A 25,045-nucleotide genomic window follows, 5' to 3' on the forward strand; every position below is an offset into this window, starting at 1 on the left:
GTACGCAATAGAAGCTCCGTCCGGCAACCCTATGGATTGTATTGTCGTGATAATTGGTAGGTGGATAGGTCTTGATGAGACCTCGAAATTATTAGATTTTGGGCCCCCTGATGGTTTCCGGAGCTCCTATTGCGTGCGATCTACGTTTGATCAGAAAATCCCCCCCTCCCAAAAAAAACGACCGATCCCGGAACGCCTGAAAGGTAGGCTAGTGAGAGGGCCAGTCTACTTATTAAGTTTACCGAAGGAAAACGTATTGTTTTTGCTCAGTCTCCTCTTCCGCTTCTTCTTCTCCAAACACTAACCTAACCTCTGACCTGGCCAATGACCTGATTTGTTGACGTCTGTCACCATGGTAACAGGTGTTGGGTTGCATTATGTTGCAATCTTATAGTTGGAGGGATTTACACTAGAGTAAAGCTTTCATTTATTTTGTTGTTTATATCGGTGACCCTTAGCCATGCGAGTAGTCTTACAAAGTTCAAATAAAAACATACATATTTCACTTTTGAACTTTGCAAAATGTGCCTATGTAATTATATAAAAATACAGTGCACAATAATCCAGCAAAATTCCTTTTTTTACTTTTCACTCCATTCAGCCATTTGAAGTCGGCTATGAACTTTTATCATTTACGGTGAAAGTACAGTCTGCCCAGGAAGAATACACTCACGGAGTTTCTACGAAAACCGAGCTTCTACGAGGACCCGTTTAGAAGGCAGTCGAAGCAACCGTTTTCGTACACGAACCTGATGTCTTTCGATATGGGAATTAATTTTTCGGCACGCCTGGATGCCGAGGTGAGTTCTTATTACATGTACTTATCGTACCCACATGTACGTGGGCTGTGACACAAAACAGAACAGAACAGGCGAAAATCAGCGCGCGGTGGGGTTGTGTGGCGTAGTGGCAGAGTACCGGCGACTCGGAACCTAGAGGTCCTGGGTTCGAGTCCTGACATGCCGCCGATCTTGTGCCCTTGGGAAAGGCACTTTACACGACTTTAATCACCTCGCTTAGGTGTACAATGAGTACTGTATTGTCCCCTGTGTTGGTGCCAGCATTGATATGTTGACGGCACATTCAAGTTGAAAAAACTTGAATGTGCCGTCACTTGAGTGTGATTATATGTTGGAATAATAAAAAAAAATCAATGCGCGCGCGCGGATATCATCCATAAAATTAAAACAGTGTGGCTTTAGTTGATTCAAAAATACCATACCGTTTGCTCAGTATGTACAAACGTACGTGACCCGCCTGGAGCGGGAGTTCATGCTTGTTCTTATCCTGGAGTACCTGGACGCGTCGCTAGTCCTGCTGAAGAGGTACATGTGCTGGGACATGGTGGACATCCTATACAAGAAAATCGGATCCAAAAGGTGAGATGATAATAAATAACTGTTCTTGGCTGTAAATTAGCAGACTACCATTAGCAAACTACAATTGACAGGCCAAATCAGTGCATGTCTCTGTACAGTTCAATCCATGCTCGTTTGTCTCTTGCTAAGTCTCTAAGGTATTTCAATACATGAGACTCGAGTCTGGTGTTATGATTGAGATAAAGTTCCTAGTCGTCAAAAAGGCTGTTAAGGAGACTTTCACGTGGTCTTCCTTGTCTGGGTTTGAGTTTTTTGCTAAACGCGACACTGAGGACCTTTTGTGGGGGTGAGTCCAGCGACATACGGTGAGAAGGTGAGAACAGGGGAGAACGAGAGATCCAAGAAGTGACTTAATTTGTATCCACAATATGCCTCAATTCACACTGTTTGGTATTCCTTCTGTGGTCCTACATTAATACATAAAATCACATAGGAGACAGGCAGGCTCCTTCGGGTTGTTATTTAGAGTTGCGAATTTCTTTTGTTTTTGGTCTTATTGTGAACACACAAACACACACGCGCGCGCACACACACACGCACACACACACACGTTCGGTGTCATGCAATGTTTGGTGTTCGGTGTAATATATCTAGCTGCCGCCGCGCCGCGTGCCTGCGAAGCTGGTGTGTTACATGTACGCCAAAAGGCGGTTATACCGACTATACAGATACAGAAGCTGGTGTGTTACGCCGAAGGGTGGTTATACCGACTATACAGATACAGAAGCTGGTGTGTTATGCTGAAGGGCGATTATACCGACTATACAGATACAGAAGCTGTTGTGTTACGCCGAAGGACGGCTATACCGGCTATACAGATACACACACACACACACACACACACACACACACACACACACAGAAACACACACACACACACACACACACTTCATCATCCATAGAACAGAAGCTTTTTTTTTATTTCAAATATCTTTGGCTGCAGCTATGACCTGAAAGACGTGACCGCCACCCCGAAGCTCAGACAGCAGCACGAGAAGTGGAGCCGGGCAGACTACATCCTGTACCGCCACTTCAACACGTCTCTCTGGCAGAAAATCAACAGAGAAGGGAGAGACTTCTGGGCGGAGGTTCGGGTTCTTCGGATTTTAGCTACTCTCCAAGCAGAGGTTGATGGTGGAAGATCGTTTGCCTTTTATATATGGCCCGTATATAAAAAGCAAACGATCTTCCTCCGACGGGCCATATATAAAAAGCAAACGATCTTCCTCCAACGGGCCATATATACTAGAAGGAAAATATAGATGATAGACTTGATGAATTCATAATCCGGTAAAAATGCGTTATTGTTTGTTTGCGATCTTGAGCACATGTCAGTGCAGTTTGCACGCTTTTCCAGGACAATTTCATTTTGGTAGTAAATAAATGGGATAAATAACCAAAGCTCTCTCCATGCAGGTACAGACTTTCCGGGACATGCACGAGCGGACGTTTGAATTCTGTCACCCCGGCGGGCAACGGATCCGGAGCGACAACCAGTCCGCGCGGCTGGAGTTCGGGCAGACGCCGTGGAGCCGGCGGTTTCACGTCGACTACCAGTTCTGCCGGCTCCTCCGCTCAGGGTACGCGCCAATGAGACACCAGGCTCAAGTTATGCACCAAAGTAGACTGCAACAACTAGAAGAAAGAGAGGTGCCACAAAACGTAACCAAGGCGGTTTAAAATAACCTCCTTGGCGTAATGTGTTGGTAGGACATTTATACATACTAGTAACCTCCAAGCATGCAGTATCAAATATACTGAAACCTAAACATTTGCTTGAAGAGTAATTTATGAAGTTACAAGAAGCGAGAGGAAGCCGTATGTACTTTTCTAGTGTATTTAGCCCAGAGGGTAGCCTGTGTATACACAAGCTCTCGGCTGGAGGTTAATGACCCCAACCTAGGGCGGCGGCCGCCAGGAGCGCGATTTAGTCAGGCTAGCCCAGAGGGGACAAGGTGGACAACCAGTCGGCGCGGCTGGAGTTCGGACAGACGCCGTGGAGCCGACGGTTTCACGTCGACTACCAGTTCTGCTGCTGCCGGCTCCTCCGCTCAGGGTACGCGCCGATGAGGCACCAGGCTCAAGCTACGCACCAAAGCAGACTGCAACAACTGCTACAAGCCACTGGGGTGCCACAAAACGTCACGTAACTGTGGGGGTAATCCTAGGGTGGCAAAAGACAGCATCAAATTGGCCAGGCAGTATGATTGGCCAGAGAGCCTTGGGTGGTGCGTTGGACCCTCTCTGACCAATGGATACTGCCTGGCCAATTTGATACTGTGTACATAGTGTGTGCATAGTGTGTCACGCACCACAACATGTGTTCGGTGACTCACATAAGCCCTGGTCACATATCACACCACACGAACAGGGCATGTACATCCTTGGCAAGTCTCCGAGACGAAATTCTAGTCCATCCTTCCTAACATAATGTCAACTTTATAAAAAAGACCCCTCTCTTAACTATTACTTAAAAAGCTGCCGCAAACTTTATTGTAGAGAGAAACAACTAAATGCAGTACATGAAAGATGTTGATTTAGATTAGTCACATGGCCAGCCTATATTGTATATATCACAGTATCAGGCTCTTCTTTCTTATTACTTCTTTGTTTTTGGTCGCTACGTTGTGTGTTTGTGTGCGTATGTTTGTACAGAAAGAGAACTGTCTAGTACATTGACAACAGGTGGTTGAGGGAAGATTGACACGCAGAATGACAGGAGGTTGAAGGTTCCAAAACCCCAAAATACTTCTCAGTCTAAAATCTCTGACTTCTTGTTATTAGTGTTAAATTAAAACTTTTATTCATAAGATCCACGTTATAACCAATTCATGGAACCAAAATACATTTGTATTAGTATTTGTATTAGATCAGTGCGTGTCAAAATATATGAGGTCAATATATACGAAATTCAATACAATATATCTATGCAATTCAATACAATTCATGATATGCTTGTAAAAACGGTGCGACTTTATTACATCATTCCCTTGTATTGTCTCATTGAAACCAGGACGGTTTTATTTTCAACTAATGTCTGTGAATCATCTAATTTAAAATATAAATACACGTGTGTGTGTGTGTGTGTATGCATGTGTGCGTGTGTGTGAGCGTGCGTGTATGTTTGTGTGCGTGTGTGTGTGAGCGTGCATGTGTGTGTGTGTGAGAGAGAGAGAGAGAGAGAGAGAGCACGCGTGTGTGTGTGCGTGTGTGTGTGTGTGTGCAGGCATCATAAAATAACAAGAATTCCGAGATATCATACCTCCATGAAATATGGGCTTAATATGTAAATGTAAATTTCTTCTTTAATTATGCAAATTACCTCTGCATTGACATGATATATGCATCATGATGTATGTTAACTTTTGATTAAGTTACAGATGTCCCAAGTATGACATTCCCATCATTCACCATCAAGAAATCGTAGAATTTTTGCATAAATTATGCAAATTATGTCATCATTTGCATAATTAGTATCTGCCTGATGTTCTGACTGCCAATAGGTTACATACATTACATGTATGAAAGTAGTATAATGTAGAACACTTTAATTATATAATTTCCTCATTAATTATGCAAATAAAGTCCTCATTTGCATAATTTGCATTTAATCATGTACATCTCTCTCTCAGCTACCTACACACCAAAAATTATGAAAATATGTTGTTCCTAACTGGACTTATTGGCTTTTAAACATTTCGCCAGAAAGTGCCCTGCAGTTTCAGAACAAGCTGCTAGGGGGACCAAACTTACACCACTTATTCCTGACAGGAAAAGCAACCTGTCACCAAAACATCAAGACCATAGCATGTTCAGGACAAAAGATACAAAAACCGGAAGTTCTGCTGCAGTACCAAGGTCATCCACCAGGAGGCCCATATTTGACCTTGACGTTTGTCTTCCTAATACTTACCAACATACCAAATATCATCATAATCCATAAAGTTGAAGTTATGCTGACCACAAAGTTGCGGAAACACACACACACACACAGACAGACAGACAGACAGACACACACAGACAGACATACATACAGACAGACACACCAAAAACAATACCTTCATTTTTCATGGAGCCGAGGTAATTAACTGTGTAACGTCAAAAAAGTATGCTTAAATATCAGATTTCATACAGCTCAAACCCTCTCACGGAACACGAAGCTGTCCCTATCCGGTGCGTTGATAATTCTGTTCTCCATCTTCATGTCTTCTCCCGACCAGTCCACGTGGAAGCTCTGAACAATCTGTGTAGCACATAAACAAGGCTGTAAATGTTAGGCTTGAGGGCGTGGCTGGAAATAGTAGAAATTGGCCAAATAGAGAGATAACACGCCGAGGGAGTTTAGCCATCCAGTTTACAGTTTGCCGGCCCACTGTAAACTGGATGGCTAAACTCCCTCGGCGTGTTATATCTCTCTATTTGGCCAATTTAATAAATAAAAGGCCTCCAATGTTGTCCAGAGGGGTATGTTTTTACCGATTTTTAGTAATGCTCTGTAGATGAATAGTCACATATTGTAACTAAAATATAAAAGCAATTACAAATTGGACTGAACTTTAATATTTTTCTTTTATCTAAATGTCATTTGGCCGATTACTCAAACCCGGAACACTATAGTTCAATGGTTAGTTTGTAGATTTTCATTTTGTATAAGGTAACGTTAGAATAATGTTGGTATTTGAAGGGCTATTCCTGATATGATATATTTAGGGGCGGGGCTGTCGGAAGGCTCCGAATTGTGCTGTGCTTGACCCGGAAGTAAAAGCGTCGTGTTTACGCATAGTTCGCGGCTCACTTGTTGGGTTAGCTGACGTCCGGACGGCCACGTACAGGTACGGGATAACGTCACAGGTGTTGTACGTCGCTACAGGTGAGTGTTGACGGCATTCTATCGTTTCTGAGGCAACGAGACATGTGTTCGTATCCATCATGGTTTATTTATCATCCCAACTGTTGGAGGTGTTACAAAAGTTAAGGGCGTTTTCGCAAATTATATCGTAGGCGCACGCGTCCACAACTGTACAGAATTTGCAGACAGTGTCGTAAAGATGTTGTATGACTCAGCGTTTAACACAGTGACTGAGTGGCTCGTTCAATGTTGCTAAGCTGGGCCCCGAGCTCACCATCTTCTTTATACACTGAGAAGTGTATAACTTCGTTGTTGAAGTCAACCATTTTGCCATTATGAATTATGAATGCAGTATCTGAGGAAACATGATGACAACTTTGCCCAGTACCCTGGGCAAAATTTATCCCTGACTCAGTGATCCAAATTATATCTAAAGTTAGTCACCTGTGAAATCTGAGTTCGCCCTCTTTGACGCTCACCTAGCGATACTGAGTCACTGCATTAACTACTTATATGACTGAATTTGGGGGCTGGACAGGTCAATCTATCAATAGATGGGCAATTATGCCCAGAATTTCTCCTTGATCTTATTTGCTAATGACATTTTCACACTGTAAGACACACACACTCAGACACACTCATGCACGCATAGACACAGCAGTTGACGTTGCCACTCACATTAATGTGATTTTCAAAGTACATCGTATCGATTCCAGGAAACAGAATCCAGGCACCATGTCATACAACCAGGCCAGTGCCCCCCCTCCTTCCTACAGCCAGGCAACCGGGCAGCCGCCACCTCAGGGTATGCCCATGCCGACCCCCCAGATGCCAGGACAGCCCCCTCCCCAAGCAGGGGGGTACCCAGCAGCAGAACCCCCTCCTCAGGCAGGGGGGTACCCGGGTGCGGCACCCCCCCAGCAGCAGTCGGTCTTCAGGCTGTCGTATGTTGACTTTATGCCAAGCCAGATTTCAGGAACTGGCAGCTCGGGCTTCCTCAGCTTCTCCTATCCACAGTTCGAGAGATTCGAGTAAGTTAAAGTTCTCTTATCGCATTTTTCTTTTTCTACTTTTCTACAAGAAGCGTGAAATATGTTTGTGTCTGTAGAGGTCATTCTGAAGCATGATGTAAGTAAAAATTGTTTTTGATCTGTCTGTGTGTCAGTTTTTTTGCTCAGTTTCCTCTTCCTCTTCTCCAAAAGCTAACCCTCTGACCGGGCCAATGACCTGATTTGTTGACGTCTGTCACCATGGTAACTGGTGTTGGGTTACACAATGTTGCAATCTTGTAGCAGGAGGGATTTAGACTCCTGTCTGGCCATATCTATAAATGTATTTGAGTAAGAATTAACAGAGCAGACCAATGTGTGAAGGTAAACATGCTTTGCAAAGGTATACCTTCACTAATCTGACTTGTTCCTGTCCAGTGTCCTGGTAACCCGAGCCAACCAGTGGCTCCAGCAGAACCCGACCATGGAGGTCAAAACCTGCGAGAGTCTGGAGGTCAAGTTCGAGTATCACCTGGGGAGCTCCGGCGGGGTCGTGAACCCTGACCGGTCACTGTTCTACGAGTCAGGAAAAGTGAGAAGCTGCTACGTCCGTGGACTGAGGTACACACACTTTTTGCAATAGATAAGATATAAAGCACAATGTCTTATAAGTATCTGTCGTGACTCGCCATCCAGTTTGGGTAATGTAATAGGTTGCTGAACAGTTGTTTTCAACTACAGTACTTAGCATAAAGAGATTTAGTAACTTAAAGTCATTCTCAGTCACTGATGAAAGATATTGGATATATGTAATTTCTGAAACATCCATCTGTATCTGCCAGATCATAAGCTACCCATCAATGTTACACACCAGCGAGCTTCGTAAGCATATGGGGCATTAGTATATATACTAGTAGCTGGTTATATCACCTGAATGTCATGTTACATATCAAGGTATCTTGTGATGATACCCCTACTGTACATGGTGGCAGCAAGTTGCACTCTACCAATTAGATCTACTTCTAGGGAAGTCGAGTTTTTGAACATCTCAATCCTTGGTTGATGGAGGTGTATGTTTGTCAGAGAACTTAATATCCAGTTGCTTGATTAATGTTTTACTACTATGTAATGTGTGTATGACCATAATATATTATGATATTGTTCCGCCTCCAGGTTGTGGTTTGGACAGAAGATGGACCCGTCCGTCCCCCCGCAGCAGATTCGCTACATTAACTACGTGCCGGGCTGTATCCAGGCACCCTCCCTGTTTGGGTACCCACAGTTCGAGTCGTTCGGAGAAACAGTCAACAAAATCAACCTGATGATGAGACAGAACCCACTCCCTGGTAAGGCTGGAACAATTTGATTTGATGGTTCTGGGATTTTCATACTGACTCAATTCAGAGGTTTAGTTTAAATTTTGACGACAGTTTTTTTTCTCTGGCTAATTTTTTGTGCTGGTATCTTTTTATATGACTATATATCGCTCTATCTGCAAGAGAGAATGGGATGCAAAAACGTAATGTTTAATTCAAAATGTCAACTTTCTGTACAATGGTGCACACAGATTCAGAGATTCATATAGTATACATTCAAATAGATTATTTTTAAAGTCAATTCAACTTCTCCTTCCAGCCTTTCTTTTCTTCATTTCACCTCTTACATGTCTTATTTAAATCATCCTTTCAAACATTTCTGAGACCAGTAAAATAAGTTTGTGTGGCAGAAGACTCCTTTCATCTTCATCTTCCCCACAGGAAAGATCCTGACAGTGGAGACACAGGACGTGAAGGTTCGTGGGGCGTGGTCCGGTACGACCATCGATCCGGACAAGTCCTTCTGGTACGAAGACGGGAACTACCGGAAACTCTTTCTCTTCATCATCCGCGTCTTCTACGTCAACGGACCACCCGCTTATGAGGAGATAGGTAAGGTCAACTCTCTCACAGGGTACCCTAGCACTGCCAGTCATCATAGCTAAATAACATGTACTCTCCACCAGACTAGTACTCCTTTGCAGGTTAAATAAGTAGTAGAAATCAGACCAAAAAGGAAGAATGTAGCAACAGTAATCCATGAGGGATGCACGCACACCGTTTTAGCCTTGAAAACACAGGCTTTTTATAAGATTGTGCATGGCAGTCTTCAAGTACACTGTGTGTGTGTGTGTGTCTGTGTGTCTGTGTGTGTGCACACAATTGGGGCTTAAAGACTCGATCAAATATTCTCTTGTTGATTGCTGCCTAATGTTTTTCTTTCCCTTTTTTAAATTTTTGACAATTTTTATTTGTTACCACAGGAACTGGAGACTTTGTGCCCGGGTGCACCCACGTGCCGTCTGGCCTGTTTGACTGGCCACAGTTTGAGCCTTACAGCCAGGTGGCAGCCCGGGCGTGTGCCTGGGCCAACGGGAGCCTGCAGGGCTGCCGACTCGCAAACGCACAGACCCTGCACATCAAGATCAGCAGGAAGGGGTGGTCGGGTAGGTTTTACTTACTAATAGCAAGTCAGCAGAATGTACTACACTTGCACATAACCCAGATTTTTTTACAGTTTTGTTAGACCGAATTGTATTATCAGCTTTGCATCAGATTTTTGCCTGTTCCAGACAATATCTTTTCAGATACAACATTGAAAACTAAACACAGGATGTCATCTTTAAATATGTGTGTATTATGACCTTAAACAATACATTCTGCCACAGTGCTATATACAAACATTGAATTTGAGTAGCATTAAAATGACCATTATATCATGTACAAAATAATTTCTTTACTATGTTAACTTAATTGGCATAATGCCTTTTTCTTCAAGGCAGTTTAATCACCATTATTCTTCGATCTGTTTAATCCATTATTTTCATGTCCTAATTTCAGGTCAGATGACCATTGACAGTCAGCGGTCCTCGTTTGTCGACGCGGGAAACATGGCCACCATGTACGTCCGCATCATGCGCCTGATCTTCCTGAAGCCTCTCCAGGGTGCGGTTGCGCCGCCCCGCCCGGTTCAGCTCAGCATCAAGACCTTCGTCCCTGCGCAGATCTCGCACGGGGGCATGATGAGCTTCCCGCAGTTTGAAACCGTGGGGCAGACGATGCAGCGCGCGCTGGCCTGGCTCAACGCTGCAGGTAAGACTAAGTACACATTGTAATATGCATCCTGGTGGCTAGGGTGGTATTAGCTTCCCTATATGTTTGAGTCCGTGGGGCAGACGATGCAGCGCACGCTGGCTTGGCTCAATGCTGCAGGTAAGTAATAACTTTTTATTATATAGACCGTAGTGGCATTTTTACAAAATATCAAATTAAAAGAAGAGCCCTGGTGTTGCCATCATAATACCTGGCATCTATGAAGGGTGGCTCATAATCATACATGACCATAGGAGCATCTCTTCTCCTAAGTCAGAACCATCAACTGAGAACCTAAGCTATGGGGAAGCAGGGGTTAGAAATGGGTCCTCTTTGTCAGATAGACGCCCTGAGTTCTCATCTCAAACAGGTCCCAATATTGTGCCCAAGAAAAGGACACTGTAAAATAGGACTAAAAGCAACTCAAGTAATGCAAGTTTAGAAAGCGTTCAGTGTTTAGGGTGCTTGAGTCAAGGTCTGGAGGGCCATGATTCAATATCTCAAACAATGATATTTTATATGCCAATAAAGGTTATACAACCAGGTTATATGCGATAAACAAGAAAACAAATACTTGAGCAACTGGATAGGTTTTTAAATGCTATATGCAACATTATAAATCAATTTTTTGACCCAACAGGAGCCAACGTGAGCTTCGCAGAAACAGTCCCCATCAAGATCATGGGAGCGTGGTCGTCCCGACCGCCGGCCGCGTACGCGGAAGAGTCCATGGCGTACGACTCGGCCAATCACGGCGAGATCTACCTGAACATCCTCAGGATTTACCTGGACGGAACGTACCACGAGCCGCCCCCACACCTGCTCCCCCCCATGCCGCAAGTGGCACCTTCCAAAGGATCGGACTGTACCATTCAGTGAAAGGTTTAAATTTGTGGATTTGATGCTGAGACAAGATCATATTTTTTTTCAAACTCCAGAAATTTTTTTTTTGAGAGCTCAGTATCTGTAGGGTATCTTAGATATTAGGTAGACCTTAGAAAAGGTATAAAGTGTGCAGAAACTTGACCAAAGAAGACACCATTAGCAGGTTGGGACCATTTTACCTTCAGGACAGCTCTCTACTTTGCCTATATATATGAGACAACATACTCTACACATTTTATCAAGGTTATATCTTATAATACTGTATATTAGATTTTAAGTTACTTTTAGGCCTTAAGGCCACTTCTTCCTTATACTGAATGATACTGTATAATCTTAGGTCTGTTAGACCATATTATTCAGGTGAAATGTACATGTAACTGCCTGCATGTAATGATCATGATGTTTTCATTCTGTTATACAGTCCAAGCCTTGAAGGACACCAGCTAACTGTTGCACTGTTGTCTCTATAATAACAGTACATTAACTGGGAAGATCTCATAAATTATGCAAGAACCTCTTAATGCTTTTGTATTATTTAAAATGTGCTGCATGCTGCTACAATTATCATACTTCAGAGATTAACAGCCAGAAAAAATCATCCTATTCAAAATTTTCAATATTATGTATAGATATTATATATATTTAATCAAGTAACTTGATGTTTCATATCGTTGTCACGTTGTATTTAGTGTTTTTAAATTTTCAGATGTCAGCCACGTACCAATGTGTGTCTGTTATCTACTAATGTCTGTTATCTACTTTTTGCATAAAAAGAACTTGTAAACTTCCTTTTGTGAAGCTAAGCAAGCACACATTATTCCCTTAGTATAATCATTTGGCCATTGTGGCACCAAGCTAGCAAGGACCTAAATATCAGTTTTCTCCAACCTTACCTGTTCCTCTTTATCCTTTCACATGTGAGCTGAAACAAAGACACTACTGCCGCCGCACCACATGCCTGCGAAGCTGGTGTGTTACGCCGAAAGGCGGTTATACTGGCTATACGGATACAGATACTTAGTAGGTAGTCCAAGACATACATTTGTGCAATGTATCTATTTAGTACATGTACATGTAATATGAGACTGTATATTCGGTTTTAAAAGCAGATGCCATTGGGCTTTTTAGATAGTGCATAGATGTGAATTTAACATGAAGACTTTAAATGTAACCGTTTTTGCTGTATTGCTTGGTTTGCAATGTCAAGAAATAAACCAGATTTTGAATGCTCTGCTACTAAAACTGTGTACCTTAATATTATCTTTGAAAACCAGTTGACTTGGCTTATGCCCATGTATATTTTACATACAAACCTATATGCACCAACTTGTAAATCCCCTATTTACTTATAAATCCTATACAGTGCCTCAACATTGCAGCACTAAAATTTTACAGTGTAACCTGAAAAAGAAAGAGGCAAGACAACAGAACATGATTTATCTACAACCTTTTAATACAAGGGAAAATTGCTACATCAACGTAGTAGCTTTACAACAACCGTTCAAATTACAGAGGAAAACCCAAAAGTACATTTTACAAGTCTGACAAAAAGTCTGATTGTACAGTCTTCCCCCCAAGGCACATCTTGTAAACAACAGTCACCTAGCTATAGAACTGTGTACCTAATACCTGTAACTGAACATCTGGAGTACCTGAACAAAATAAAACAGTAGTGGGCACCATTTTCCACACTAAAGATAAAGGTAAATTGCATCTGGCGAACAACAATTTTAACAATTTACCACTTAAAGAAAGATCAGGTGGTAACTTGTAACTGTTGAAGATTAATAAAATATGTCCACCCTCGAGCTCATACAAAGACAACAATTTACCACTAAAAATGATGGTTGCCTACATGCATAACTTACAGATACGATTGGCCAAACCGGTTTAGGTACATGTACAGGTCTGGGCCTAAATCCATGTGCCTAAAATTTGTTGAGGTGAGGTACACAGCTCTACCTAGCTATATACATGTATCCAACAGGAACAAACCACTAGACAACAGCATACAAATAACATTGGTCACTTCAGATGTGGAAAAGCATTTACAAATTTCCATGGTCCAGAGTCTTATATTCCAACCTAAATGTAAATTTTCATATAATTTTTCATATGATTTCTTATAGATTTCAGATTTCTAGCATACATTCCAAATTCAAGGTGACCAAACAGTTTCAATGCATCCTTTCATACTTCTGCTGAAAAGGCTTTTGCATATTAAACTCTACAATCATTCAAAATGTTGCCCATTAAAACAATTAGTAGAAATTATCTAAATTTCTTGAGCAGATTTTCAAACTTCACAGAACATGATTATTCAAATCAGAAGTCAGCCATATCCAAGGATAATATACATACATAAGCATTTAAATTTTAAGTCAATTTATCATGATTTCTTTGAAATAATACAATTATGAAATAGAATTCTGACATTTTATTTATTCATTTATGTCCAGCAAGTCATCATAGTACACATAGTTTGAAAAGACTACACATTTTCACAGGAAATCTTTTTGAACCCTAGCCTGGGTGCCATCCATTTTGTACAGGGCTCGTCGCACTCACTACCCTGAAAAAAAATTGGGTACAAAAAAGCATGGCTCCCTGGCTTGTTTTACCCCAGAAGGCCAAACCAACTGAATGTCCTGGTTCTCAGATGTTTTAAGTAGTGCTAAACTGGAATATTAGCATGAGACAGTTGAAGGGAAAGGCAGTACACAAATGTACCTGGTACACACAGTTTCTGAAAGTGAATAGTCATATTCTGGTTTTCCAGCTAGCCCTCTTTTATGTCAACTACTTGCAATGATGAATATTTGCTAAACACACATGAGAACCAAGAAATTGAATTGGTGTGGCCTATTCTAACCTTGTTTCATTTTCAACATTACCCCACACCCCCTTGCCATATTGTTAGACATGAAACATATATACTTTCCCTATAACCAAATCAACATTATTCCAAAGTGCTGAAAATATGCAGTCTTGTCAAGAACTTGCCTTAAAGGCTCAAAATTTGGTAATATTTGCACAATTCTTTGTAGGCCTCCATAAATACACATTATGTACATAGTTATGGGACTGTACATGTTGGTATCCATCATTCTTTGCTCCCAGTTTGGTATGTTGTTGTTCAGTGTACGGGTGGGGAGGGGGGCTCCGGGCCACCTTCCTATAGGAGAACAACATAAGACATCCAGTCAGTATATTGTACATTTTAATACAATCACAATTCATTATCTTGAACAATGTCAATAGCAGAACTGGTATGCTGTATGTATTAGAAGTGACAGTTCCAGAAACAATAAAGGCTATGCTACACTACATCTATTGTTGACAAACAGACAAACATATAAGGCTATGCTATCATTGAGTCCATTGTTTCCATGTTTCTTCCCTCTTTTTAAAACAAACAGTTTTTGTTGTACAGTATTGTCAGAGGATACAAATAAATCGTCTTTTACTTTCTGTATGGATGACACTGTCATTGAAACATAGCTTCTTGTTAAACAAGTGGTTGTGAATACAGAACTTTGCTTATCCAAGTTATGATTTTGTAAAGAAAAAGTCCCGTACATCGTTAGCAGCTCCAGGTTTCTGGTCTCCCTGTCCCCGTAGGCTCTGGGGCCTGAGCAGGTACAGCACCAGGGCGATCACCACCCACGCAATCATCATCATCGTCAGGGTCAGCCCCGCATCGCCTTCTGGGGTCCCGTTAGGACCAGGGGCTGGAGGGAAAGATTGTGGTATATCATAAACATGAAATTCACCAGGCTTGTTGACACAGAATCTGGAGGTTCTGGGTTCAGTCCCAATATTGCTACTTCCTTACTCGAATAATGTGAAAATGAGTACAGTTGTACAAAACAGATACTTACGGTCCTGGACACACTCATTGTCAGTGCAGTATTGCTGAGAATTTCTCAACTGGAAGAAAATAAATAATAACAACAAGCATTAGTTCAGTGAAGTTCAGTGTCCCAGAAAACATAAGTCAGGTCTACAGCAAATTTGAAAATGTTACTATGTTAATGCAGCAGGTACAGGAATAGTATACTCTACCAGGCTTCTGAAGCAGATGGAAAGAGTAGAAATCGACCAAATAGACTACTAGTAACTCCCCTGGCATGTTATCTGTCTATCTGACCAACTTCTACTCTTTCCAGCCACTTCTGAAGCCTGGTAGAGGCTTGGCCAAGGCACGGCCAAAAAGACAGCAAGGCATTTTTTGTACATGTATCAGAATTCAGATTGTACGCCTACTAATAAACCTTAATGAAGTTAATGAAATCCTACACCTTATTTAAGAATAATCACTCAAAAACTTGAGTACCAGAGCTATGAGCCGGCTCATCACTGACTCGTGTGAACACACACACTCGCAGGGATCGAACCCACCCTCCGCCATGACTGACAGCTGTCAATCAATCAATCAAGGAGGGCTGGGAACCAATCAGCAGCCTTGAAACTTTTGACAGGTCTGATGAGAAAAGTTTTCAAAGGAGGAAGAAGGCTAAAAGACAGAGAGAGAGAGAGAGAGACAAAGAACACTTTAAGTTTAAGAAATTAAGTTTTAAACAAAGTTATGCTTTAGCAGAACAGTCTTTATTCTGGATTAATGAACTAAAAGAATCATAATATAGATGGACAAGGAAAACGTTTGTGACAAATAGTTTCATGAAACCAGAATGAAAGACTGCACTACGTGGTTCTGTGACAGAAAGTCCCACTGAATAACAAGCTGAGACAGTACACATTCCGTGAACTATATAACATTCCTTTCTTTTCCTGTTCAATTCAGCATTTAAATACAAAAGTTTGACAGGCTGCTTGGCAAATTTACAATAGTCCAAATAGCTGGTTACTTGGAAAGAAAAGATTCTGCTCTAAGTCATGCATATGATTCCTATTTAAGTTGAAGCAAGATCTTGAATTGTAAATAACTGATTTTTTTTGTAGCATTGACTTGAGAGTTTAGACTGAAACATTTTGTAATTTTTAAGTGGCAATAAATGACCTAAACTTCTCTTCCTTTGGAAAATAAGAAATGAATTTAAAAGTACACCAATATTTCAATCTATCGTACGGTCTCAGCCAACAGTCAGTGGACCCCCTGTCGAGGTTCTATGTTGGTTTCCATGGTTACCAGTTCCAGAAGGCGGTCCATGGCGTGGAAGTGATTCCACACACACTCGCACGGGTCCCATCCTCCCTCTGCCATCCTGGACTGGTGCTGGTGAGCAACTCTTGACTCCCAATAACTGGAAACATTCAGATGTGTCAAACTTTTGCTATCTTATCATTCTTGTTTAAGCACAGAAATTACACTAGGACCTAGCTGGCAGGATCTAGCTCACCAGGCTTTTCTTTATATAGTTATTGCTGTTACTATAAACAGTTAGACACACTCTCATGGGTCTCATCCTCCCTCTGCCATCCTCAACTGGGCTGTTGAGCAACTCTGGACTCCCAATAACAACTGGAAACATTCACGGTGCAGATGTGTCAAACTTTCCCTATCTAGCATACAAATCTATATACTAGTAAGCGATCACTGTTTTTGTTTACATGATATACATGCAAATTGTTTGAAGACGTATGCAAACTATCGGTAGGCAAATCAACCAACCGTCACCCGCTTTTAGCCTACTGTGACGTCATGGCAATTGCTCGTATTAGACTAGGTCACAGTTAAAAAATTTAACAAAGGAGCTGACTAGTCACTAATACTAGTCAAACTTTCACTATCTAACATACAAATTTATTAGACTTGGTCACAGTTAATGAAACAAAGGACCACTTCTTGCTTGAAAAAAGATGTAACCTGAGTGATAGAGCCAGTAACTGTAAGTTCTATATAGCTCCATCACAGAAAGATATTGAGTTATCGAAGACAAACATTTACATGTAAATAACCTCCTATTGAGGTAGTTCCGGGGAGTGTGGGTCTGTGGGAAGATACATCTGTTGAGTATTACAACCTGTCTTACATTTGCATACCGCTGTGAAGTGACTATGATATGAATTATTAGTCACGAATACTTTAGATAAATTTTTCAAGCTACCTTTCTTTAAAACTAGCTAGCTCTGCAAGCTTGCCAATGTCATTAGGAGCTAACAACTATCAAAAATTTAAGTTACACACAATACTCAATAGAAACAAGTTAATCAAGAAACACTAGAATGTCATAATGTTGACTGGACTGAAAAAAATGCTACTACTACTGAATATGTCTGTGCATGACAAATACAAAAGCTGTTCCAATATTTTCCCAGAGTAAAGGTAGTGTAAGGGCATGTTGGTGGTTACAAGCTGTGAGAAGGATATGTCAACATGAGTTCAATAAATTATCCTGCACGCCTGTTAAAGTTACCATATGTTAACATATCCAGGTTGTTGTAATGTTGCATCATGTTTTTAAACATCACTTGATGACTCATTCATTTTTGTGTGGCATCTCTCCTTCAGAGCTTAGGTTAGATGACAACAGTTGTGTTAGTTATGATATTTAGGACAGCAATATATATATATTTTGTGAACTGATAAAAATAAACTGGGCTCAGCATACTTCAATTCTGTGTACATTCCAACCTTTGCAAGTGAGCAGTCTTTGGCAGTTTTCCCTGTAGCTTCCAAAAAAAAATTCTTAATTTGTTTTTCCTGCAAATTTAATAATTTTGTAAACATTTGCAGATTGCAAGATGGTACTTCAAAAGCTCTGCAGAGTAACCAGGAATGAAATTTATTGCAAACTAAATCTTCTTAAGACTTACGGAATATCAAACATAAAAAAAAAAAAAACAATTTGTATCAAAAATCCCCCCCCACACACACATCTGTTTATGTTATGGCTACCTGTCGCAAAAAAGGGCGTTACATAAGGATAAATTAATTACCCTAACCGCCAAAACAGAGTCTGACGTAAACTAACGTTTCCTGTCCTAAGTTGAGAAAACAAAATAAAGAACAATGCTGCTATGTTGTTGTGAATCAAGATGAAACCATACGGAAACAAAAAAAAAAATATGCCAACTTTTGCGTAGTTAACGTTATATCAAAACAAAGATGGCCGCCATATTTTCACACAAGTCAACAGACACCGGTAACAAAAATCACCTTTTTATACCACAAATAAACTACGAAACCAAACAACAGTGATGCCACAAAATAACAGATTTCTTACCTTTGAAACAGTAGGAATGTTTGGACCGTAACGTCCTTTTTAACGTTGTTATTCCAGTTTTTCTGCGGGAGTTTTTGGAGATGTCTCGAACCGTACCGGCCCACTACAAAAGGACACGTCAACTTAATTACAGTGCCCGGATGTAGACCAGGGAACCAAGTCCCCATAGCGTACCAGAAATCTGCCTGATCAGAAACAAAATACGTCTAAAGAATCAGAAAAATAAGATCATTTCAACCAAACAACAACTAGATTTTTGAGAAAATTAACTATAATAACCTTAATGCTTTCTTTGAGGTGATTTCTTTATTCAAATGCACTGGTAACTTTAATGATCTGGCTATTTGTTGAAAGCTGTGTGCGGTCCTGTCACAATTTTTTAATCTCGACTTTGCGAATCCGGCCGGATTTGAATGATGCAACAGGTGGGAGGGGCCTAACAAGTGTGATCAGAACTATATGTATAATAGACGGGCACAAAACGATGTATTAAAAGACCGCCACGTCGTTTCGTGGTAGAAAGAGTTGTACGTGGCCGAATACCGTAATCTCCAAGCAGATGGAGATTACATGGGCAAGACACTGATCCACCCGGTTACTCTCCAAGCAGAGGTCTGGGTTTTAGAAATAAATTCCAGTGCAAAAAAGAAACCCCGATAAAAAAACCTAAAAAAAACGCCTAAATTAAGCCAAAACCCAAACCTCTGCTTGAAGAGTAACCGTTTATACAATATGAGGCCCCAGAAACACGACACTTGCTACTCTCCATATGCATGCAAAAAGGTTAGGTTTTGAGTTTATTTTTAACCTGTCTTTAGGCATTTTTATGAATCTTTCTTTACTGTAATAGTATCTTTTTTTTTTCAGCTGCCTGGCAAATGGATATTGTCTAGGCAAATAAAAATTCGGGAGAGCTTTCGTCAGTAGAAAGGACACTGCAACGACTGAGTGCATTTTCAACACTTTATTGTAACAAGACTTCCTTATCAAAATATTTGTATAACATGAAAGACGTGTTAAGCATCTAGCCCATATTAATAGCAGCACAAGCAGAGTTCTGAAATAAAACCAACCATTTCTAGGAATTTAAAACGTGGTTGGATACATCTGAATGTTTTTTCAAACTTGCCATATTAAATCTGATATATGCTAATTTCTGTTATTTGCTGTTCTGTAGTTTTCACCGTAAGTTTACTTTATCAATTGATAACTAAGTACTATGGTATCTAATCATTGAAAACTTAACACCTAGTACTAGTATGTAAATCGAAGAAAATATGTCATATTTATGAACCCGTATCGCCGTTTCCAGTTACAGTAACATGTAACGCCACAGTAACATTCATTTGCACACTAGTAATAACAAAATACACTTTCAGTACAAAACTCGCACTCGCAAATTATTTACTCCAGTACTCTTAGAAAACCTGGTATACCCGCATACCGTCTCTTTCAGTACAGTAACCAAAACATCAATTGTACAAGCAGCAACATGTATAGATACGTCATATCAAAATATACTCTGATCACAAAGTTCAATACAAAACATAGCGCTTCGAGACATGCCACCATTTCGGTCAGCACGAAATGCTCTCATTTCTGTCAGTTCTGAGTGCATAGAGTTTCTCTTCCAGAACTTCTACAACTTCTGCTGCCGAGGGTCTGTGAGTCGGTTGTGCGTTCCAACACCGGGACGCGTGTCTTCTGTACCAACCTTCCAGAACCGACGCGTCTTCATCGCAGTCCTTTTCTGGAAATGCTGGTCGGACGTTGTTGGCCACGACGCCAAAGATCACGACGTGAGGGTTTTCGCCCGTGTAGGGGTGTTCTCGTGCCCGCATCTGCCAGAGTGTGATCCCGTAGGAGTATATGTCCGCGCGGGTGGTCGGCGGTTCACCCCGCATGAGCTCGGGCGCGCGGTAAGCGAAGGTACCGGTGAGGTGCGAGCGCTCCGTCGGGCTCACCCTCCCCGTCTCCCCGTCAACAACTTGGCAGCACCCGAAGTCCCCGAGCTTGCAGCGATCCTCCCTGGTGACCATCACGTTGGCCGGCTTCAAGTCCAAGTGCGCGATGTTGTGCTTGTGAGAGTAGTCCAAGGCTTTGGAAATGTCCAAGGCGAATCGGAGACGTCTTCGGATGTATAAGGGTTCCTCGGGGTCCGAGATCACCTGTTGGAGATTCTTCTCACCTGCGTGTTCCATCACTATGAAGGTGTTGTCTTTTAAGGTGGACGAGCTCACTGCGAGGGTCCGTACAATGTTCGGGTGCCGCAGGTCCAACACGCACAGCTCGGCCTTGAAGCTCTGCACGGCCGCCGGAAGGTTGTGCCTGCATCGGTCCAGCACCTTCACCGCGACGCGCTTTCCCCCGTACCTGCCCTCGTACACCGTCCCGAACCCCCCGTTCCCTATCGTCTGCCCTCTGTGCAGGTCTTCCTCGCTCACACTACACCTCGCGACGTCCCTGCTCTCTTTAAACGGCACAACTCTGCAGCAGGGTACGCCCGTCGCCTTCCCGTCGGGGCCACTTCGCTCAGACACCGACCCATTGTTATTGTTGGCCCCGCTGTCACTAGTAGAATCCCTCCTGCCGACCGAATCGGACGAATTTTTCGAAAAAGCAGCCCACTCTCTCACCTTCTTGCTGAACCTCCTGGCTTGGCTGGGGCTGGGAGTAGGTTTCTTTGGGGTGCAGCCCATCGCAAGAGTCAACCGTAGCAGCAAACGCTGCTTCTCCACAAGATGGGCGGCAGCTAGGAGTAGTTTCCGCGCCGTGCGCAATGCTCGAGTTCCTGCCATGCCAGCGGTCCGGCCAGAACTGGTGCTCGGAACCGTCAGCTGCCCCCTTTAATATAACCCGTTTAGCCTCGGCAGCTGGACATTGGTCTACTGGGAAAACTGATCATCCATATCAATCTAAAACCTTAACGCCAAGAACACGCGGTCACCTGGCTTCAAAAAGTCGTCGAAAACGTCGACAAATCACACTCCTTAAGGTTCGTGCAAACCGTGGTCCGTCTACCTACTAGTATACCCAGCCTCATCACGTATACGTATTAACTGTTACTTGCTTTCTACATTTTAGTGTATGTAGTACAATGTAAGGAGGTTTTGGAATCGCCTGCCCCCCCGCAGGATAGGCCGGTATTATCCGGCGCGTGGCCGACTCGTGCGGCAATTATGCAAAAACGCTCCTAATCCTTATTCATCACCCAGATTTTCCGGGCTGTCGGTTTATTTGCCCTGAAAGAATGGGCCGAGAGAATGCTTACCGAAAAGAGCATTGTGTAACTCAAACACTGGTCCTCTGTTGTTCCCCTTGTCCGTGACTTTTATTCACTCGTTGCTATTGAAGTTGCAACCGTTCGTTGTTATGCTTGTGGAAAGTTGTTTTTGGGTCCACAATAAATTTGTCAGAGAGTCTACAAGTCAATTGCACTTACGTATGTGTCATTTTTCAATTCATATGGCATCGTGTTTGGTAATGTCCCCTTTTCACTAGACGACAATCACCATTGGATTTTCTGTGACCCTTAATTTTATAACTTGAATATCATGCACGATGCAAAGGTAGGATTTGAAAGACAGCAAAACACACAGAATGTAAAATAATTCGTTCTTTCGAATTTGTTGAGCGATGGTGCAACAAAGTATTTGCTTCTACATCAGATGATGAACAAATCAGTCTTAAGTCTTGTATGCCAAAAGTCAACTGACATTGAAGATATGTTCGACTTTCCAAGCTTCAAAGTGACCAATGTTAGGATTCGACATTAAAAAAAACTATACATTTGCTACGAAACAAGAATGAAATATGTGTCTTGGAAGAACCATTGTCTCGAACTGCCTAGCCTTAGATCGCGACCACCGGGCCTGCCCACAAATTTTCAAACCGCCGTCTTAACTAATTCCTAAACCTCGGTCACGCGCCATAACCCAAAACAATAGAAAACACAGCCCATCCCCCCTCTGTGTAATCACTAGAAGCGTTTATGTAGATTGCACCCCACAGCACGACAGAACGCCAATCTCTTAAGCAGGTGACCGGCCAGCTGCCCTTTGTAATGGTAAGGCCCGAAGAAGCCGTCTCCATCCATTATCTGGCGATGGCAGCAGTAAAACAAAGGACTGGTGACATATGGCACGAGACCCGACTGTGATTACGGGGTAATACTGGCGACATGTTACGCCCTGGGATTAGTCAAGCAGATGTACGGTGGTCCCGGGTTGTGTTTTGCACGCCCCTTAAAGACGTTTTGCAGTAGACTCTTTGAGTGACTTTATTCTTTAGCTTGTAGTGTGTCCGGTTCTTGCCAATTGATCCACCCCATGCTGTTTTCCACTTGCCTCACGATCAGTGTCACTCTGTGTGTGTCTCTCTTAGTTACAGTGTCTAGCTACGTGTATGGGATCGTGTGTGTGTGTGTGTGTGTGTGTGTGTGTGTGTATGAATGTGATGGTAAGGCCTGAAGCCGTCTCCATCCATTATCAGGCAGTGGCAGCAGTAAAACAAAGGACTGGTGACATATGGCACGAGACCCGACTGTGATTACGGGGTAATACTGGCGACATGTTACGCCCTGGGATTAGTGCTCAAGTAGATGCGTGGCGGCTTCGGGTGATGTTTTTGTACGCCTCTTGAAGACGTTTTGTAGTAAAGTCTTTAACAGGATTCCTTTGTCTAGTTTGCAGTTCTTGCAGATTACTTCGCCCAAAGTTGTTTTCGACTAGCCTCACGACCAGTGTCACTCTGTCTGTCTCTCTTCAGCGTGCCTGTCTATGCTTACGGCGAGCAAGCGAGCGCGCCCGTTTGTGTGCGTGTGTGTGTGTGTGTGTGTGTGTGTGTGTGTGTGTGTGTCACGGTGTGTGTGTGTGTGTGTGTGTGTGTGTGTGTGTGTGTGTGTGTGTGTGTGTGTGTGTGTGTGTGTGTGTGTGTGTGTGTGTGCGTGCGTGTGCGTGTGTGTGCGTGTGCGCGCGTGTGCGTGCGTCAGTGGCAGCAGTAAAACAAAGGACCGGTGACATATGGCACGAGACCGGACTGTGATTACGGGGTAATACTGGCGACCCGTACGGTGGTCCCGGGTTAAGTTTTACACCCCTCTTAATCTTGGAGATATTTGTAGTAGACTTCGACTTTATTCTTTAGCCTGTAGTGTGTCGTTTTTGCCATGCTGTTTTCCACTTGCCTCACAATCAGTGTCACTCTGTCTGTCTCTCTTACAGTCAGCCTCACTTTATGCCAAGGAGGCCATTTTAAACTTCCTTGGTTACGTTTTGTGGCGCCCTTCTGCCTTGCAGTCTACTTAATCTCTTTTCGCGTAGAACGTGAGCCCGATTTCTCATCCACGCGTACCGGGAGCGGAGGAGCCGGCAGAACTGGTAGTCGACGTGGAACCGCCGGCTCCACGGGGTCGGTCCAAACTCCAGCCGCGCCGACTGGTTGTCGCTCCGCTCCCTGGGGTGACAGAACCTCCTCGTCCGCTCGTGCATGTCCCTGAAAGTCTGTACCTGTAAAGAATATAATGTAATATTGTTATTAATTGATGTATTAATTGATGCTTAATGTGTATTTTACTATACAAAACCGAGAAAATGAAAATTCAGCCTAACTTTTTGTGAGTAATATTGATCCATGTGGTTAATACAAGACAATACATATACTAGTAGGGTGTATCTAATTACAAAAATCTAGCTGTTGTAGCTGTAATGTAGGTGAAAATCCCTAGTAGGTCCGGATATCGTGCCTTTGCAATTTGGGAAAGGCACTTCACGAATTTCCTCACCCGTATCAACCGGTGCAAACGAGAATACATAGCTTTGGCTAGGGACTTCCAGACGTAAATCGATGTAGATCCCGTGTTTTTAGAGAGTCGCACCGTTAAAGAGCCCACCACACCTATCATCAAGGGTGTTTTAGGTGTAAGTTGCTTAAACTATGCAGTCCGCATCCAGTCTTACTAGCATACGCAGCTTAGTGTACCGTAAAACTTGTGCTACACTAGCTAAAATCCTAGGAAACTTTACCGATTACGCGTTGCCTAATAATCATACATATACTCTGTACATACGATGACGTTATCCACACATGTATTTAGCTTAGTTAGATCTATAGTTAAGTTGTAGAAGACCGTACAAAAGTCTCTGTACTTTTTGTGTGTGTCAATAAAGAATCTCTGTTGATAATATAAAAAATAACCAAATAAAAAAAGCATCAAAGAACCCGTACCTCTGCCCAGAAGTCTCTCCCTTCTCGGTTGATTTTCTCCCAGAGAGACGTGTTGAAGTGGCGGTACAGGATGTAGTCTGCTCGGCTCCAGTTCTCGTGCTGCGCTCGGAGCTCCGGGGTGGCAGTCACGTTTTTTAGTCTATAGCTGCAGCCACAAATAGTCAACTGAGCTTCAATGTTGAGTGCCTGCGTTATGTTTGTGTGTGTAAGTGTTTTTGTGCGTGTCCATTCTCTCTCTCTCTGTGTATGTTTGTGTGTGTGTGTGTGTGCGTGTGTATGGTGTGTGTGCGTGTGTATGTGTGTGTGTGCATGTGTGTGTGTGTGTGTGCTGTGTGTGAGTGTATGTGTGTGTGTGTGTGCTGTGTGTGTGAGTGTGTGTGCATGTGTGTGTGTGTGTGTGTGA

At 42.5% G+C, this 25,045-nt stretch overlaps 4 protein-coding genes and 1 pseudogene across 5 annotated transcripts in view; 2 read left to right on the forward strand and 3 right to left on the reverse strand.

The window, feature by feature from the left end:
* The window catches only part of LOC109475119, a 5,449-nt pseudogene extending 2,390 nt beyond the window's left edge, over positions 1–3,059 (forward strand).
* Positions 3,060–6,963: 3,904 nt separating this feature from the next.
* LOC109475120 lies at positions 6,964–11,224 on the forward strand. Its single transcript, XM_019775657.1, has 7 exons — positions 6,964–7,259; positions 7,656–7,838; positions 8,391–8,563; positions 8,975–9,145; positions 9,517–9,699; positions 10,094–10,345; positions 10,986–11,224. Exons 1-7 carry the CDS (start codon positions 6,964–6,966, stop codon positions 11,222–11,224), a joined length of 1,497 nt encoding a protein of 498 aa, XP_019631216.1.
* Positions 11,225–12,662: 1,438 nt separating this feature from the next.
* LOC109475298 (small integral membrane protein 14-like) lies at positions 12,663–18,551 on the reverse strand. 2 transcript variants are annotated; one of them, XM_019775910.1, is made up of 6 exons: positions 18,418–18,551; positions 17,031–17,032; positions 16,380–16,494; positions 15,112–15,160; positions 14,810–14,961; positions 12,663–14,405 (listed from the first exon to the last, which is right to left on the reverse strand). In XM_019775910.1, exons 3-6 carry the CDS (start codon positions 16,452–16,454, stop codon positions 14,367–14,369), a joined length of 315 nt encoding a protein of 104 aa, XP_019631469.1. In that variant the 5' UTR covers positions 16,455–16,494; positions 17,031–17,032; positions 18,418–18,551; the 3' UTR covers positions 12,663–14,366. The 2 variants fall into 2 exon arrangements, with proteins under 2 accessions (XP_019631469.1, XP_019631470.1); XM_019775911.1 differs by lacking the exon at positions 17,031–17,032.
* An 882-nt stretch (positions 18,552–19,433) lies between these two features.
* On the reverse strand, positions 19,434–21,216 carry LOC109475310 (serine/threonine-protein kinase mos-like). Its single transcript, XM_019775926.1, has one exon. The coding sequence runs from the start codon at positions 21,213–21,215 to the stop codon at positions 19,995–19,997; it is 1,221 nt and encodes a 406-aa protein (XP_019631485.1). The 5' UTR covers position 21,216; the 3' UTR covers positions 19,434–19,994.
* Positions 21,217–23,669: 2,453 nt separating this feature from the next.
* Positions 23,670–25,045, reverse strand: part of LOC109475121 (galactosylceramide sulfotransferase-like) — a 4,779-nt gene continuing 3,403 nt past the window's right edge. The window contains exons 6-7 of the mRNA XM_019775658.1: positions 24,637–24,787; positions 23,670–23,918 (exon numbers count right to left, since the gene is read on the reverse strand). Coding sequence (XP_019631217.1) covers positions 23,670–23,918; positions 24,637–24,787 — 400 coding nt within the window. The remainder of the gene's footprint in view (positions 23,919–24,636; positions 24,788–25,045) is intronic.

This window comes from Branchiostoma belcheri, unplaced genomic scaffold (genome assembly GCF_001625305.1).
Source record: "Branchiostoma belcheri isolate BF01 breed outbred unplaced genomic scaffold, Haploidv18h27 scaffold33, whole genome shotgun sequence".
NCBI classification, from domain to species: Eukaryota; Metazoa; Chordata; class Leptocardii; order Amphioxiformes; family Branchiostomatidae; genus Branchiostoma; species Branchiostoma belcheri.